Source organism: Symphalangus syndactylus, chromosome 10, assembly GCF_028878055.3.
Source record: "Symphalangus syndactylus isolate Jambi chromosome 10, NHGRI_mSymSyn1-v2.1_pri, whole genome shotgun sequence".
In the NCBI taxonomy this organism is placed as follows: domain Eukaryota; kingdom Metazoa; phylum Chordata; class Mammalia; order Primates; family Hylobatidae; genus Symphalangus; species Symphalangus syndactylus.
In genome coordinates, this window is record NC_072432.2 from 111,710,013 (window position 1) to 111,723,835 (window position 13,823).

The window sequence follows — 13,823 nt, forward strand, 5'->3', positions numbered from 1 at the left end:
AACTTTCTACTAACTATAGTATTTAGGGCCCCTGTAGCCATACTCGCTACTGGAGTACTTTATCATATTCAACAAAATAAAACCCTTACTCTACAGTGAAATGCGTATGGTGAATTGCATGCTAAAGGTTCTCTCCCATGAATGAATCAACACTCCACAGGGGAAGAAAGGGCTTAACATTTGGCACTTCTTGGTGTTAGGTCCCATTTCGCAAAAGACTGAGGCCATATTTATTTGCTAGGCTTTTTTCACCATGACATCTTCATCACCAAATCTTAACCATAGGAAAAAGAGTAGTTTTGTCAAACTTGGCACATATTTTGGACATAGGCTTTAGGGAACTTGCATCTCTCATCTTAATAACTCTAGACAGAAAAACATAATAAAGAAGCAAACAGAAAACAGTTTATGTTGAAAACATTCTGACTGGAGTATCAGATTCATAGAAAAAGAAGATGATTCAGCAAAATATAAAATAACTCCCTCATTTAGAGAACAATTTACATTTTTTCATATTGTTAAATATTACATTAATTTCAAATATTTGCTTTCACTGCTAAACTATGCATAATTTTTAGAATTTTTTTTAAGGAAAAGAATACTGCAATTATAATTGATGTTGAAATTGTAGCCTAGTTCCATCACTTAATGATTACAGTGAAGTATCCAGCCACAGGAGGCCATATATCTGAAAACCTCTCTCTATAGAAATTCACCAATGTATGACTCCAAAACCAAGTCCTGAATTACATTTTGTCATTCTACTTAATGTTATAATTGTATGCAATTCATTTTCCATGATAACATTAAGTAAATTCACAATTCTATTTATAAGTTATAGTGAGGTGGAGTTTATTGGCTGAATATTGATGTCATTTAACAGTTCTCACTGACTGTATCAATGAATATTTGTACCAACATCCTCTTTTTCACCTCATAGTAAATGCCTTAAGTCTTTGTCTGAATATGCTTCCAAGATCAATGGGACATTTAGTAACATAAAGACACATGCGATTCCAGTACTGGGTGTTTACATTATATTTTAACTGAGTTTTTAAAAAGTTTATTTCTAGATCATTTCAAATTTTCAAATGTTAGCAACCATGTAACATGTTATCTGGAGTTGTCTGCGAAACGAAGTCCTTGAAGTAAGAGTCACCCTTTTATTCTATCATCCTATTCATTTGTGATTAATTAATTTAAATTATTTTATTTGATGGTTATCAATTCATATCCTCTCTATTCCAAGGGTGAGAGAGGGAAGATAGGAGATTAGCTGTAGGTATAACTGAAATGACAAATAAGAGTTTTCTTTGAATTGCAAGAGATGGACACTTAACAATAGAGAATATGTAACCTGTGGCTATAGCTTATTTTAAAAGAATATAGAAAGCTATTAATTATAAACTTAATTCATTTACTTCATTCCTAAAATTTATAGCAAATATCAAAGTAAAAATGTCGGAATGTAACTTAGCAAATCTGAAATGCATGGAGTTTCTATGAAACAGAAGCACAAAGCCCACAAGATTCCCTTCAAAGGTACCCAATAATCTTCATGAGCCTCACATTAGAAACACATTTTGAGAATATCTGCTACTCAGAATATAGCAGAAATACACTTTGAGATCTCTCAACTGCAATGTTTACAGCAGCATCCTACAGTTCAAGTTCAAATGGCTAAGACTAATATTCAGAATTAAAACTCAAATTAAAAGAACATTAAAAATTTGGTAAAAATCTAGTTGGACCAACATTTTAATTATACTGTATCATGGAATGGCCTTAAAATGGGTTTGGGTACTGAGGGGACGACTATAACACATTTACATGGTGACCGCAAAAGCTGCCCTTTAAGAGTAGATTCACGGCATCCTTTTTTGTTTTTTTTTTTGAAATTAGCTGAGTTTCATCAAAAATGATGTTTGATTTTCTGTCTATAAGCAGGTAGGCAGTCTCTATCTTGAGTTTTAGCTGCCCTCCACCAAATTTATTCTAAAAAAAGAAATCAAGGAAAATAATTAAAAAATCTTTATTTCATTTCAAAAATCCCTGATGGTATGACAGGCATCTCAGAGGGAAAAAAGAAAATTCCACTTAAAAAAACAGAAAAGAAGTAAACCAAAGCCACAAAACTGGTCAGAAAATCCTAATGAATTAAAAACTATTCAACCTTTAGTTAAGAGTAATTATTTTCATAATTATTTGTACTAAAATACTTTTAATTTTTTGGTAGTGAGTAAAGTATCCAAGAATTGTGCTGTTATTTTATTTAGACAGCACGGTGAAGTTTTACACATTAACACGGACACTGCCATTCCCTCTCACCGAAGCTTTGTGGGAGTAGTACCACCTCGACTCTTTCTTAAATAAGGGCATTCAGGAGAATGTAGCCATCATGCTAATAGCACTCAGAAGACAAATCTAAAAATTAGCCAGCGGAGTCTTCCACTGAACTGTTTTTCCTGTAAACAGTCCTTTGGCTCTTTTCCCCAAGGGAGAAAAAGCCTATAGGCTCTGTTCACAAGGAATCAGGCATATTTTAAAAGGTCACCAGTGGTCAAGTCACTTTGCATTTTTGGCAGATTCTTGCTTCAGATACCAGTTGCTTTAAACCAGGGAGCTCCATCAAACCTCAAATCAGGGTTGCCCATGATGTCTTATTATTTATTACATGCTATGCTAAGTACCTGTGAAAGGGGGCACTCCTTGGCCAACGAACTCTGATTCATATCTTTCAGTAAGTCCTTGAGAGCATTCCTCACTGTGGTGTGCGACCATTGTTCGGGAGGCAAGTCTTCTAGTTTGGGGCAACTATTTGAGACACAGATTAGAAAGGGGATTATTACAAGATTGCATCCCGCTGCAGAACATTCCTTTAAGACAGACAGATTTCATTTTGCGCATCAAACAGATGCATCTGGAGATTGCTCTCGGTCTCCTGATTGTTCCGATTAGTTAATTACTTTATACAACACATCTGCTGTATCGATGCATGAATTATACATCAGCTGCCTGTGGTGGCTATTTTTTCATGTTACTTCTACCTTCCTGCTCTGATGCGCTTGGGAAGACAATTTAAGGTGTACTGCTTTCTCCTGAGCCATCGTGAAAAGCTTTAATGTATTAACCGATTTCCTTTCATTACTCTGTTCATACGAATTAAAATCATAAAAAAATAAATAAATAAGATTGTGGTAATAGTGAATAAGACAGTCTTTCACAAAATGTACACAGATGGCACTGTTCATGATATGCAAAAATATTTTTTTCTTAAGTAAACTTTATGTAAAATGCCTTCTTGTAAAGCATTATTTAATTGACTAAACGTAAAATGTCTTGTCTTTTGATAACCTGCACAAACCTACATATTTTGTGTGTGTGTGGTGGGGGTTGCTTTTAAATTATACATTGAAGTTAGGAAAAAAGGCAGAAGGATAGGGTAACAAAATTGATCTGTATTAACCTTTCTGAAACACAGACTAAAAAAGAATTGAAGGTCGACCAGAAAGAAATGCTTCATTTCAAAAGACCAGGTAAGAAGAATGTTTCACCCTAGATTTGCTGTCCTGACTCACCTGTGTAACTGAATTTTCAATGTGACCACATGATACACATCTTGAAGCATATCTGCTACTGTAGCATCAGGGGCATCTGTCACGTAAGACAGTGGAACTGGATTCCACTTTCCAACCTGGATTAGCCCTATTTCAGATAAAGAGAATATTTCACTAAATATTTTACCCTCAGATAATATATCTAGTAGAAGGGTGTTCTTTTCTTTTCTACTACCCCTACCACAAGCAATACCGTTATTTCTGTTTGAATGATTCCCTTCACTCTAAAAGGCAGGTCAATGAAAATATTCACAGCTTAGCTTTCCAAATTGTAAAATTATGTAAATGACTGTAGGGTTGTTTATTATTTTGGAAATAAAACCCCATCAATAAAACCTATGCATAAGGCCACATTTTCCTAACTTGCAGGAAGTTCTAATAAGACATAGCCGAACCAGTTCTAAATGGCTTTACGATTTAGATAAGATTCTCTATTGCAGTGGGAATCAGCATTGAAAAATACTTTACAGCCCATAAAACCATCAGAAACAGAATAAAAGAAACAGAACTAGATATTCAGTCATAAATGCAAATTGACTCTCAACAGTCCATCTGCTCAAATACGCTCCTCACTTCCTTGTGGGTCCTCAGTGGAGCAGATTATTAAGGTCAATAAGCATACTAATGATTCAGCTGAAGTAATTTAAAAAAAAAATCTACCTCAACATTCCACATGAGCAAAATGTGTGTTAACTAAACCAAACTGAATTAAGCCAATTTTTTAAAGCCACAGCCTATAAGGAACCAATGTAATACACAGGCTACGGTTCTTTGAATAAAAATATTCAGTGCTTTCTCTGCAAGGTAAACAAAGAATGCCAAGCAATTTTTCCAACCCCACGTACACATTATTTACCTTTGGCCTGGGCAGCAGAGCTATGTGAATAACCTAGAGACAGCAATGCCATTTCAATCAGCTGGTTGAAAAGCATATCCTTTCTCACCAGCACAAATTCTGCATGCTCCTCCTTGCAATCATATTCAATGGCGTTTTCATAATGTTCCACCACACAGAAAACTGGCAGCATGGTTCCTATCAAAAAGATGAAGAAGAAGAGATGGAAAACCAACAATCTTCAGAAATACAGCTTGGGGGTGGGGGGAGGAAAAATTAGCTATGAAAATAAATAATCACAAGAGATTCACTGTGCTTCCAAGGCAGACTGGGTACAGAACTACAGGCAAATGCACACAAATATATACATTCTCATATTATTTAAAGTTGTAACAGAAATATTTAAGTAGAATATGAACTTGGTCCTAAGGTAAGTTGTGCTCTAAATTAACAGTGCATTTTCCAAAAGCAATGAATGCAGAATTACCTTTCTGATCAAATAATGATGGTGACGAAAGAGAAATAAATGTGTCTTCTCTAATTTGCTATGAGTAGTATACAGTATGCAAACATAACTCACTATTCATCTTCAGAAGAACCCACCTTTCTACTGCCTACATGATTTTGTTAATAATAAACTTTTCCTGGGTTTGTGTCCAAACAAATTATCTTCGACCACAAAATTTTCATTTTCTTCCTTTTTTAGATATTAACTCTAACTGGTTCCACAGAAAGTAGTTAACCAAACTGGTGCTCATAATACACAATTTCAATGTGTGCATAACGTAGAAAAATAACATTTGCTTTCATGAATACTCATTTAACCTACCTAACTAAAAAGAGAGCACGGTACCCATAAGTCTTTAAAATCAACAATCTTTGTTATAGTAAATAAGGTAAAAATGAGAGACAGAAAAGGAAACTGACATACTAGGATAAAGGAATCTGCATAGATTTGGTGTGCTCTCTCTTTATATATTTTAATCCAAAATAGTAACTCAGTAGCCAGATGATAAATAAGCACAGGCCACACTACTATTACAAAGAGGCTTCTTCTAGAAATTGATATTACGGAATGCTGTGGTACTCAAGGTGTTTATGCAGCGCACTGTCAGACTTCCAATGATAACGGAAAAGGGTTAAAAGCAGATGCATCTGAATTATACTGTGGCAAACTGCCAGAAAGGGTATCATCTTTAGCATAAATGATGACAAGGGTTACTTTAACAGGGCACCCAGGATCCACAATTAGTCCTACAGTACTAATGCCTCTATAAGCTCTGTCCTCTGGACTCACAGAATCCTACCAACTTCTGAAGATGTCTTAGTGCACATCAACCGTAGCTAAAAATCAGAATTTCCTACTGACACCAGAGAGGCCCTTCAAAGATTCTCTATTTGCTTGTTTCTGCTGAACAAAAGCTGGCAATAAAACAGCCACATCTTTCTACATGTGAGTCTTCACCGAAGCTTTAGTGAACTGTTCACAAGAGATTCCAGGTCTGACAAATAAAACTCTTTAGGTTTACTTAGAAAAACTCAAACACTCATTCGGAGGTACCAATAGGCTAGGCATGAAAAACAAGCCGCAGAGGTTGCCAATATTTTTGTCATTCATTCAGCTGTTTTATACCAGAGAGAGAACCCGTCAGGGATCAGAAGACAACTTGGGGAGACCACAGCAAAAATAGCAATATGCAAACTGGTGATTCCTTCCTTGGCTTGAAGGTATTTTGGCAAAATCGCCTAAACAAATAAAAACATTCAATCCCTTTTTCTTAGTAGTGTTTTCTCATCTCAGCCATAATTTTCATCTAGCACCTGACAGACAAGAAACCATGCACATGAAAAATAAGATGAAAATGTTAATAAAAACCCACAAAAAGACTTAGCAATTTTGTTATATGGAGTATCTGAGACCCTCCTACAATTAAACTGCATTTTTAGAATACATCCAAAACAAAACAAAACAAAAAAGCATTTGAGCAGGAAGTGAATTTACTGTACTTTTAGTTCTTCCTCCTCCTGTCCTGATATCTTCAAAGAGTTGGGTAAGTACAACAAAAGCATACACATTTATTTTTCCTTTTGTAGGATGAATCAGATGTATTCTACAATATGCTTTTTCTTAGATCTATGAAATAACTGCAGGGTTTTCAAACTATTGAAATATATTGGATTTATTGTGGATTTTATTGATCATGTTTAGAGGTACCCTAAAATAATAAAGATGGCTATGAAGTGACAATAGTACTATCTAATTACAGACCTTCTAGCAAACTGTTGCGGTTACCTTCCCGTTCCTGGGAGTAATGCTGAACACAAGCCTTTTCTGAACTGTCTGATTATTCGTGCTAGTATTTGGCGAGAGTTCCAACTACAGCAACTTCATAACCTTCCAGCATTTAAAGGGGAGAGCACTGGTCACTGCTAAATGCTAAAAATACCACATGATTTAAACCTGAAGGCAGTCTTAGAAGCTTTTGCTGAAGGTTTATGAGCCTGTGTAAACAGCACGTCTGCCATAAGGAGCAGTGAAGTCTGTAGAATCCTTGTCTAAAACTGTCCTGGCATTAAAGTTTGCTGTGCAAATATCACATAATACCAGAGACAGCTGAAATCTCCTATTTAGGAATTTATGGAACTTACATGTTTGCAGGCGTCAGAAAGTCTTTTTTATAGAGCCCCAGTGCTTCACAGTACAATATTAATGCACTCTGTTTGAAAAGCCGTAATAAATTATATTTTTAATGCTCTTACCCTGGCTTTCTTAAGATGCATACATTCTTGGCAAACAATCAATAAATAGGGTAATCATGAGTAGAGGCCAAAGAATTTGCTGAAGTGCTGTTTTCCCATTTTTAATAGATAAAGATCTAACAATACGGACTGCTGTGTCTGTTCATTTCAGGATCAATATATTCTTTGTTTTCGCCAAACCAAGGAAAAAATAAATGATTGTATGATAAATGTTATGCATCAAACACAATGAAATTCCTCTGCCTTCTAACTTTATCTACTTAATATTCTTGGTTGCTAAAATATAGCATTTTTATCCATTACTTAGCAAATGTAAGGAAAATCTGATTCCTATACATGTTATTCAGACACAAAATGAAGCTCCTTATGAGGCACATGCATTACACCCAGGGTAGGCACTGCTTTACAGGAACAACACTGTTAAACACAAAGTTGTTAAACTGCATCAATTTAATATTGGTAGAAAAGAGTCACACAGTTACACATCTTCTCCTTATAAACTTGCCTAAATCTGTTCTTTCTTCATCAAAAATACCCAATTAAAACAAAAATTAAAAACTAGAATCATCAGATTTTTTACTGCTAATGAATTTGCTCTTAAGAAAATAAGCCACAAAAAATAACATTACCAAACTTCTACATAAGATTTCCAAGATCTCTGAAACTGCCTTACAACTAAGAATCTTAGGAAGAAGCTAGGGTAACTCTCAAATCACCTATGTGTTTTATTCTTAATCAGGTTAGTTTAAAGAAACAGCCGCCTACAATCCTCTACTATAACACCTTTTGAATGGACCTTTGCCAAAACTAAAACCATTATATTTAATTCAGTCCTTATTACCCAAAATGTTCAATGATTCCAGTCTATAGTAAAACGCTCCACCCAAGCATGGAGCCTATACTTTCCAACATGATTGATACTAAGGAACCAGAATGTAACTAATATAAGATCATAAGGAGAATAAAGGCAGTATACAAAACATGTTCTGCCACTCCACCCCCACACAGTGTGGCCTTGTGTAGACAACAGGGCTTTCAGCTTTCCAAGATTTGGCTTGAATGTATTTACCTTTCCTAAGGTTGGTTTTCATCAGATGGCCCGAGTGTTTTAAAGGCACTCCCTGCATTTTTGCACCTGTACTCCCAAGCCTTCCTCTTCCTAGCGGGCTCCCGTTCTGCTCCAGGCGGGCAATCTTGGCTGGTGGACCCTTCGGATCACTCACATTGTTAGACATTTCTGAATGTTCTTTCCCCTGAGTTGCCTCGTTCAAATGATCCATACTCAGTCACTGTCTAAAGATCACCTGCCAGAATTTAAAAAGAAGACATGTTATAATTGGGTGGGGACCTACGTGTATATATATATGTCCTATGGAAATGTTTTAGCTCTAGATATCTCTCCACAAATGTATTTGTAAAATGGCCTATCTAGATATGATACAGATGTTACTATATTTCTACATGATAGCCTTACATTCTTATTCAAATTAACAAAATGATCTGTGGAAACTGTACCAATACACATGAATAAAAAGTTAATTGGACTACAAAAAAACTAAGTGGGGAAAAATGGGCTTACTTTTAGAACAAGAATTATTACAAGTATAGCTAAAAAGAAAACAGCAAATTGTATTGATGTAGTCCCAATTTTTAACAATTAGACACTCATTACAAAATACAGCAGAAACACTTTAATAAAGGATGGAAAGATGATCACAGTTCAAAATATTAGAAATCTAATGTATGTTTCATATGTATATATTTTATATGTGTATGTATATTAATTCTTATGAGAAAAAAAAACCATCTCAAAAGAAGGTAACAAACATCTAACTGCTTTTTAAACTCCCCATTGGCTTTTGTAAATTAATGCATAGAAAAAGTTTTCTACTATCAAAGTTCCAAGAGTTATGTGACAGATCTAGTCAAGTTTTGGGCCAAACATGTGATTGGATCAGTTTACCCCAAAGAAACAGGAAGAAATGAAGGGTTTTCAAATATCCAACGTACTGATGCATTAAAACTCATGTGTTTTAGAGTTAGTATTTAGGTGTCCATTAGTAATAGAGAGCTGTTAACAATAAATATTTTTAAAAAATTGAATACACTTCATGATATGCACATTAGGTTGAAGTGCCAAGCTCGATTAAAAAAAAAAAACACAAACAAAAAACCTTGATGATACTGGTAAAACAAAACATCCAGTATTCAGAAATAACCTCAGTATGCAATGGCGTTAACATTGTAATTAACTTCAAAAAAAATAACAGATAATTATTTTCAGTTATATATTAGACATCAACTTTCCCATCATTTATAGTAAAGTGATTAGACAATATCAAAGTCATTTTTAAAGTATAGTTTTAATTAGAATTGATAAGAACAGGTAAGTAGAATTATTTTATGAACTTGGATGGTATTTGAAGTATTGAGCTTATGAAACTAAGGGGATCATATTTAGGAAAACCAGAGAGAATAAGTATCATTTTTCCTAGCTGTCTAGTAATTTGACATAGCTTGTTTTTGTTGTAAATTCTTACACTGAAGCTATTTAAATCTGGATTTGTTGAAAGCCAGTTTGTATTAGCATAGCTTTTCTGTAAATATTTTTTTCTTCTGTTTAACCATAGCCTACTTCTTACCATATAATCAAGAAAAGGGGGGAGCAATGTTAATCTGGAAGTTTAAAAGCAACCTTAAGAATGCCAATTGAAGAACTATAAAGTTTGAGAAAAATTAATGGCTATTTATCTTTGTACTCCAGAGTGGCACACTGAGAACTAAAGGTTTACCGTTGATAGAGGTCCCATCTGTTTTTGGTTATGAGGTTCATTAACAATAAATGTGCCTTTTTAAACCACTTTTTATCAAGATTACTCTTTTCCATTATATTAAACTGCAGTCTAAAGCCAAAATTAGAAAGAGATGATTATTAACTTATTCAAAACACTCTTTATAATGTTTCATGTGGATAACACAGAGCTGCTTTTTCTGAAATTGGTTGCCTCATCCTAGAGCAGAAGATGAATTTTAAAACCTATGATTTGAAAAGAAAAATCTTTAGCCCTTGGGGCAATTTAAGAGGAAAAAAAGGGAGGGGGTGTAGACAACAACATCAAAGTTAATGCTATAAAACATATTAAGTAATCGTGAGGCTTAACAACACTAGAAACTGTACAGCAAATGAAAGTGATACATTATAATTTAATATATTGACAATCTAAAGTATCATATAGGTCATGAAAAACTGTCCTTTGAAAACCCACCTATAAGCATCTATTAAACACTAAGTCGTGGTGTAAAAAGCTTTACATTACAAACCAAAATTTAACGCGCATAAAACACCCAATTTACTCATTTTAACTCTATACCCAGGCTAAAGTTCACCAAACCTCAGTTTGGAATTGAAAAGAGCAACCTCCAACAGGCCTGCCTGGATGACAGCAGCAGGAACTAACTATGGTCTCAACAGATGACAGGCTGAAGAGTTTCTTTTGAGTTACACATGTTACAACCCATTTTAGTGTAATGTCTGGTTGCCACATAGAAAGCAAGCTACTTTCTGAAAATCCCATTTATCTGCCCATAAACTAAGACCATATATGATAATTACTGAATAAAACAGTGAACTCAGTAACAACAATTATTTCCTTTAAAAAGAAAGAAAATCTCGAAATTCTAGTTTTTTAAGAACCGATTTTTTGCAAAGTGAGATCCTTTTCAATGAGTTTCTAGCTGGATCGCCTCCTTCGCCCCCACACATCCCCATAATCACATTTTAAGATTGTGCCCTTATCCATTCCATATGGCCGGCACGATCCAGGCCAAGCTTTCACTGTGACCTTTTAAAGAGACAAAGAAGCAAAGTACTATCTAGAAACAGAAACACTGCAGTTTTACTGAGTGAAATTAGCAAAACCGACCTGAAACTCACCACTTCAAAACTTGACAGCATATAAATAACAAAAACAAAGGAGATTTCCTTTGCAGCCCGGGTTCTTGAAGAGAAGTTCAAGACTGATGTTTTCTATGTCCTTTTTTTTTTAATTAAAAAAAAAAAAAAAAAAAAAAGCAGCAGACCTGAAGGCGACTTCCCCTGAAATTGTATTATTTTCCTTTCCCCTACCCCCGCCCCCCTAAGCGGGGGAAGGGCAGAAATAAACGTCTAGAAGAGTAGCCATGAGAAAGGGGTTTAAAAAAAAAAAAATCACAATTCGAAAACCAACATATATGGGTTTGTAAAATGTCTAACCTCAGAGAACGGGGTTTGCGATGGGGAGGTGGGGAGAGTGGGAAGCAGGGAGGAGGAAGAAGATAAAATTGATCTGACAAGTGATTCGTTGGGGGGAAATCGTAAAAACAAAGCAAAACCCGTTATGAGCTGTACACTGTGATGGTGCTGGGGAAACGAGGTGGTGACTGAGGATTCTCTTAAAAAAAAAAAAAAAAAAATCACCGCGGACAAGGTCTCCAAAAACGAAAAAAGCTCTCTTCGCGTCTCTCCCTCCCTCCTGCTCGCTCGGGTTCTTCGGTGTGAGGACAGAAAGTCTACTTCTGGCTGTCACTTGCAATATTATTCTTCAATAACCCCGAAGAACGCGCACTGGGAAGGCCACCTCGCCTCCCTTCCAATCACCCCCACCCCCCTCCCCAACAATCGCGACTAATATTAACAAACCTTAAACTTTTCCCCACAGCCTCGCACCCCCAACGAGGGCATCTAGCGGGGGACAGCGAGGGTAGGGGGCAGAGGGTCGCGAGAAAAGCCCCGGAAAAGCACTAAAATGCCACTTTTGATTCTGCCCTCGCTGACAACAGCCCCAAGGACCCTCTCCCTGCCCATTGACGCGGCGCTGTGAGCGTCTGGGGTCCCAGCAAGTGAGGAGAGAAGAGGTTTGGGGGGAGGGGGAGGAGAAGGAAGATCAGAAGGCACCCCCAGCCACCTCCACCGCCTAGGCTGCGACAAACTCCCCGCCCCCTCCCCCCAAAAAGTCGCCAAGCTCTCACTCGTCCAGAGTCCGAGGTAAACAACGAGCACCACAATGGCACTAGGACTTGGGGGGAAAAGAAACCCAGAAACCCCAACAAAACTGATCAGGAGTTTCCCGAAATGAAAAAGGGGGGCGGGCAGCGTCCTCTAGAGTCGCCCTGGCTTTCGGCTGGGCCCCCGGGCAGGCTAGAGGGCGGCCGCGGCTGTTGTTGTTGTGACGAGGCCGGGTGTTGCTGGGTGGCACAGGGAGAGGTGTGTGTGTGTTTGTGTGTGTGCGTGTGAGCGCGAGTCCCCGGACGGGGCTGCTTCTCTCGCTCTCTCCCTCGCTCGCTCTCCCCCTCGCTGCCGTCTCTGCCCCCATTAAATTATTAGTTGACTCATCCCGGCCGCTGTCGCTGCCGCCGCCGTGCCCCGCTCGGCTCCGCGCGTCCGCCCGGGCTGCAGCCTTCTCCGCCGCTGCTCCTGCTGCTGCTGCCGCCGCCGCCGCCGCTGCCGCTGTGGGTGCCTCTTCTTCCTCCTCCTCATTTTAATACAAAATCACCCCGCTCGCAGCCCCAGCCCCGAGCACGCAGCCTCCTCCCGGCCGCCCGCCGCCGCCCGGAGCCGTCCCCAGCGGGGCCGGCTCATCCGCCGCGTCCGGGGAACGGGAGCGAGCGAGAAAGTGGCGGCGGCGGCGGCGGCGGAGGAGGAGGAGGGGGGAGGAGAGGAGGAAGGGGGTGCGGAGCCGAGGAGGAAGGCGGCGTGGGGGGGCAGGGTGCACGGAGCGGGCGGAAAAGGGATGGGGATTAAAACCCGGGCTGGAGGGCCGGGATTGGGGGAGGGGGCGGGGGCGGCGAGTTAAAAAGCCGAAAGACAAGTAACTAGTGAATGAGTGAGGGAAGGGGGGGAGCGCACGATTTCCGGCCCCGGGCGCGCAAGAATTTGTAATGAGCTTGATTAGAGTGAGGCGGCCCGACGTTTATTACACACAATACCCAGAATAACAGGGCGCTGCGCGAGGGCTAGCGCCGGCCGCCGCCAGACGCGCCAGGGAGGGCGCGGAGGGGAGGAGGAGAGGGGGCTTCCCTGGCAGCGTCCGCCGGAGCGGGGAGGGGAGCGCGCGGCGCGCGGGCGGCAGGGGCAGGTGTGTGAGTGGGAGCGGGGAGGGAGGAGGAGCAGGACGGGTACGGGGGGCGGGGGGAAGGAAAATGACGGGGAGGAGGGGGCGAGGGCCAGGGGAGAAAACTAACCAACCACCCACAGGCCACAAAAGCCACAAAAAGGAGTACGCCTGGAGCGTCGCAGAGGGACAGGCGAGGTGGGGGGACAGGGAGACGCACCGGCCCCGTGGGAGAAGGGCGCGGGTACGCAGGTGACAGGCGCTGAGGACTGAGGTAGGGAGACATCAGGAAGTGGCTGCAGGAGTACAGACGGAAGGCAGATCTCTCCGGAGAAGCGCGGAGGGTGCAGAAACGTGTACAGCAATAAAGGCCAGGAGCCTCGAAACGCTCCTAGTGTTTATCCTCTAAGGAGGGTGGTCCTTAAACTATGAAGGGCCAACATTAGAAAGAACTGAGTAAGAGCTTTCTGTACTAGTCAGACGTTGATTCAAATCGCCCTCACTTCTGAGCCACAGAATACT

The 13,823-nt window shown here is 39.4% G+C and overlaps 1 protein-coding gene across 7 annotated transcripts in view; it reads right to left on the reverse strand.

Annotated features, from left to right (window-relative positions):
* SATB1 (SATB homeobox 1) overlaps positions 1–13,823 on the reverse strand; it is a 97,103-nt gene that overhangs the window by 64,475 nt on the left and 18,805 nt on the right. For 4 of the 7 annotated variants that reach the window (XM_063611409.1, XM_063611406.1, XM_063611408.1 and 1 more), the window contains exons 2-5: positions 8,282–8,516; positions 4,474–4,650; positions 3,579–3,705; positions 2,691–2,814 (exon numbers count right to left, since the gene is read on the reverse strand). In XM_063611409.1, the coding sequence (XP_063467479.1) occupies positions 2,691–2,814; positions 3,579–3,705; positions 4,474–4,650; positions 8,282–8,492 (639 nt within the window). In that variant the 5' untranslated portion in view covers positions 8,493–8,516. Of the gene's footprint in view, positions 1–2,690; positions 2,815–3,578; positions 3,706–4,473; positions 4,651–8,281; positions 8,517–11,135; positions 12,895–13,823 lie in introns of those variants that run through there. The other 3 variants (XM_063611405.1, XM_055295548.2, XM_055295549.2) reach the window with 3 other exon arrangements.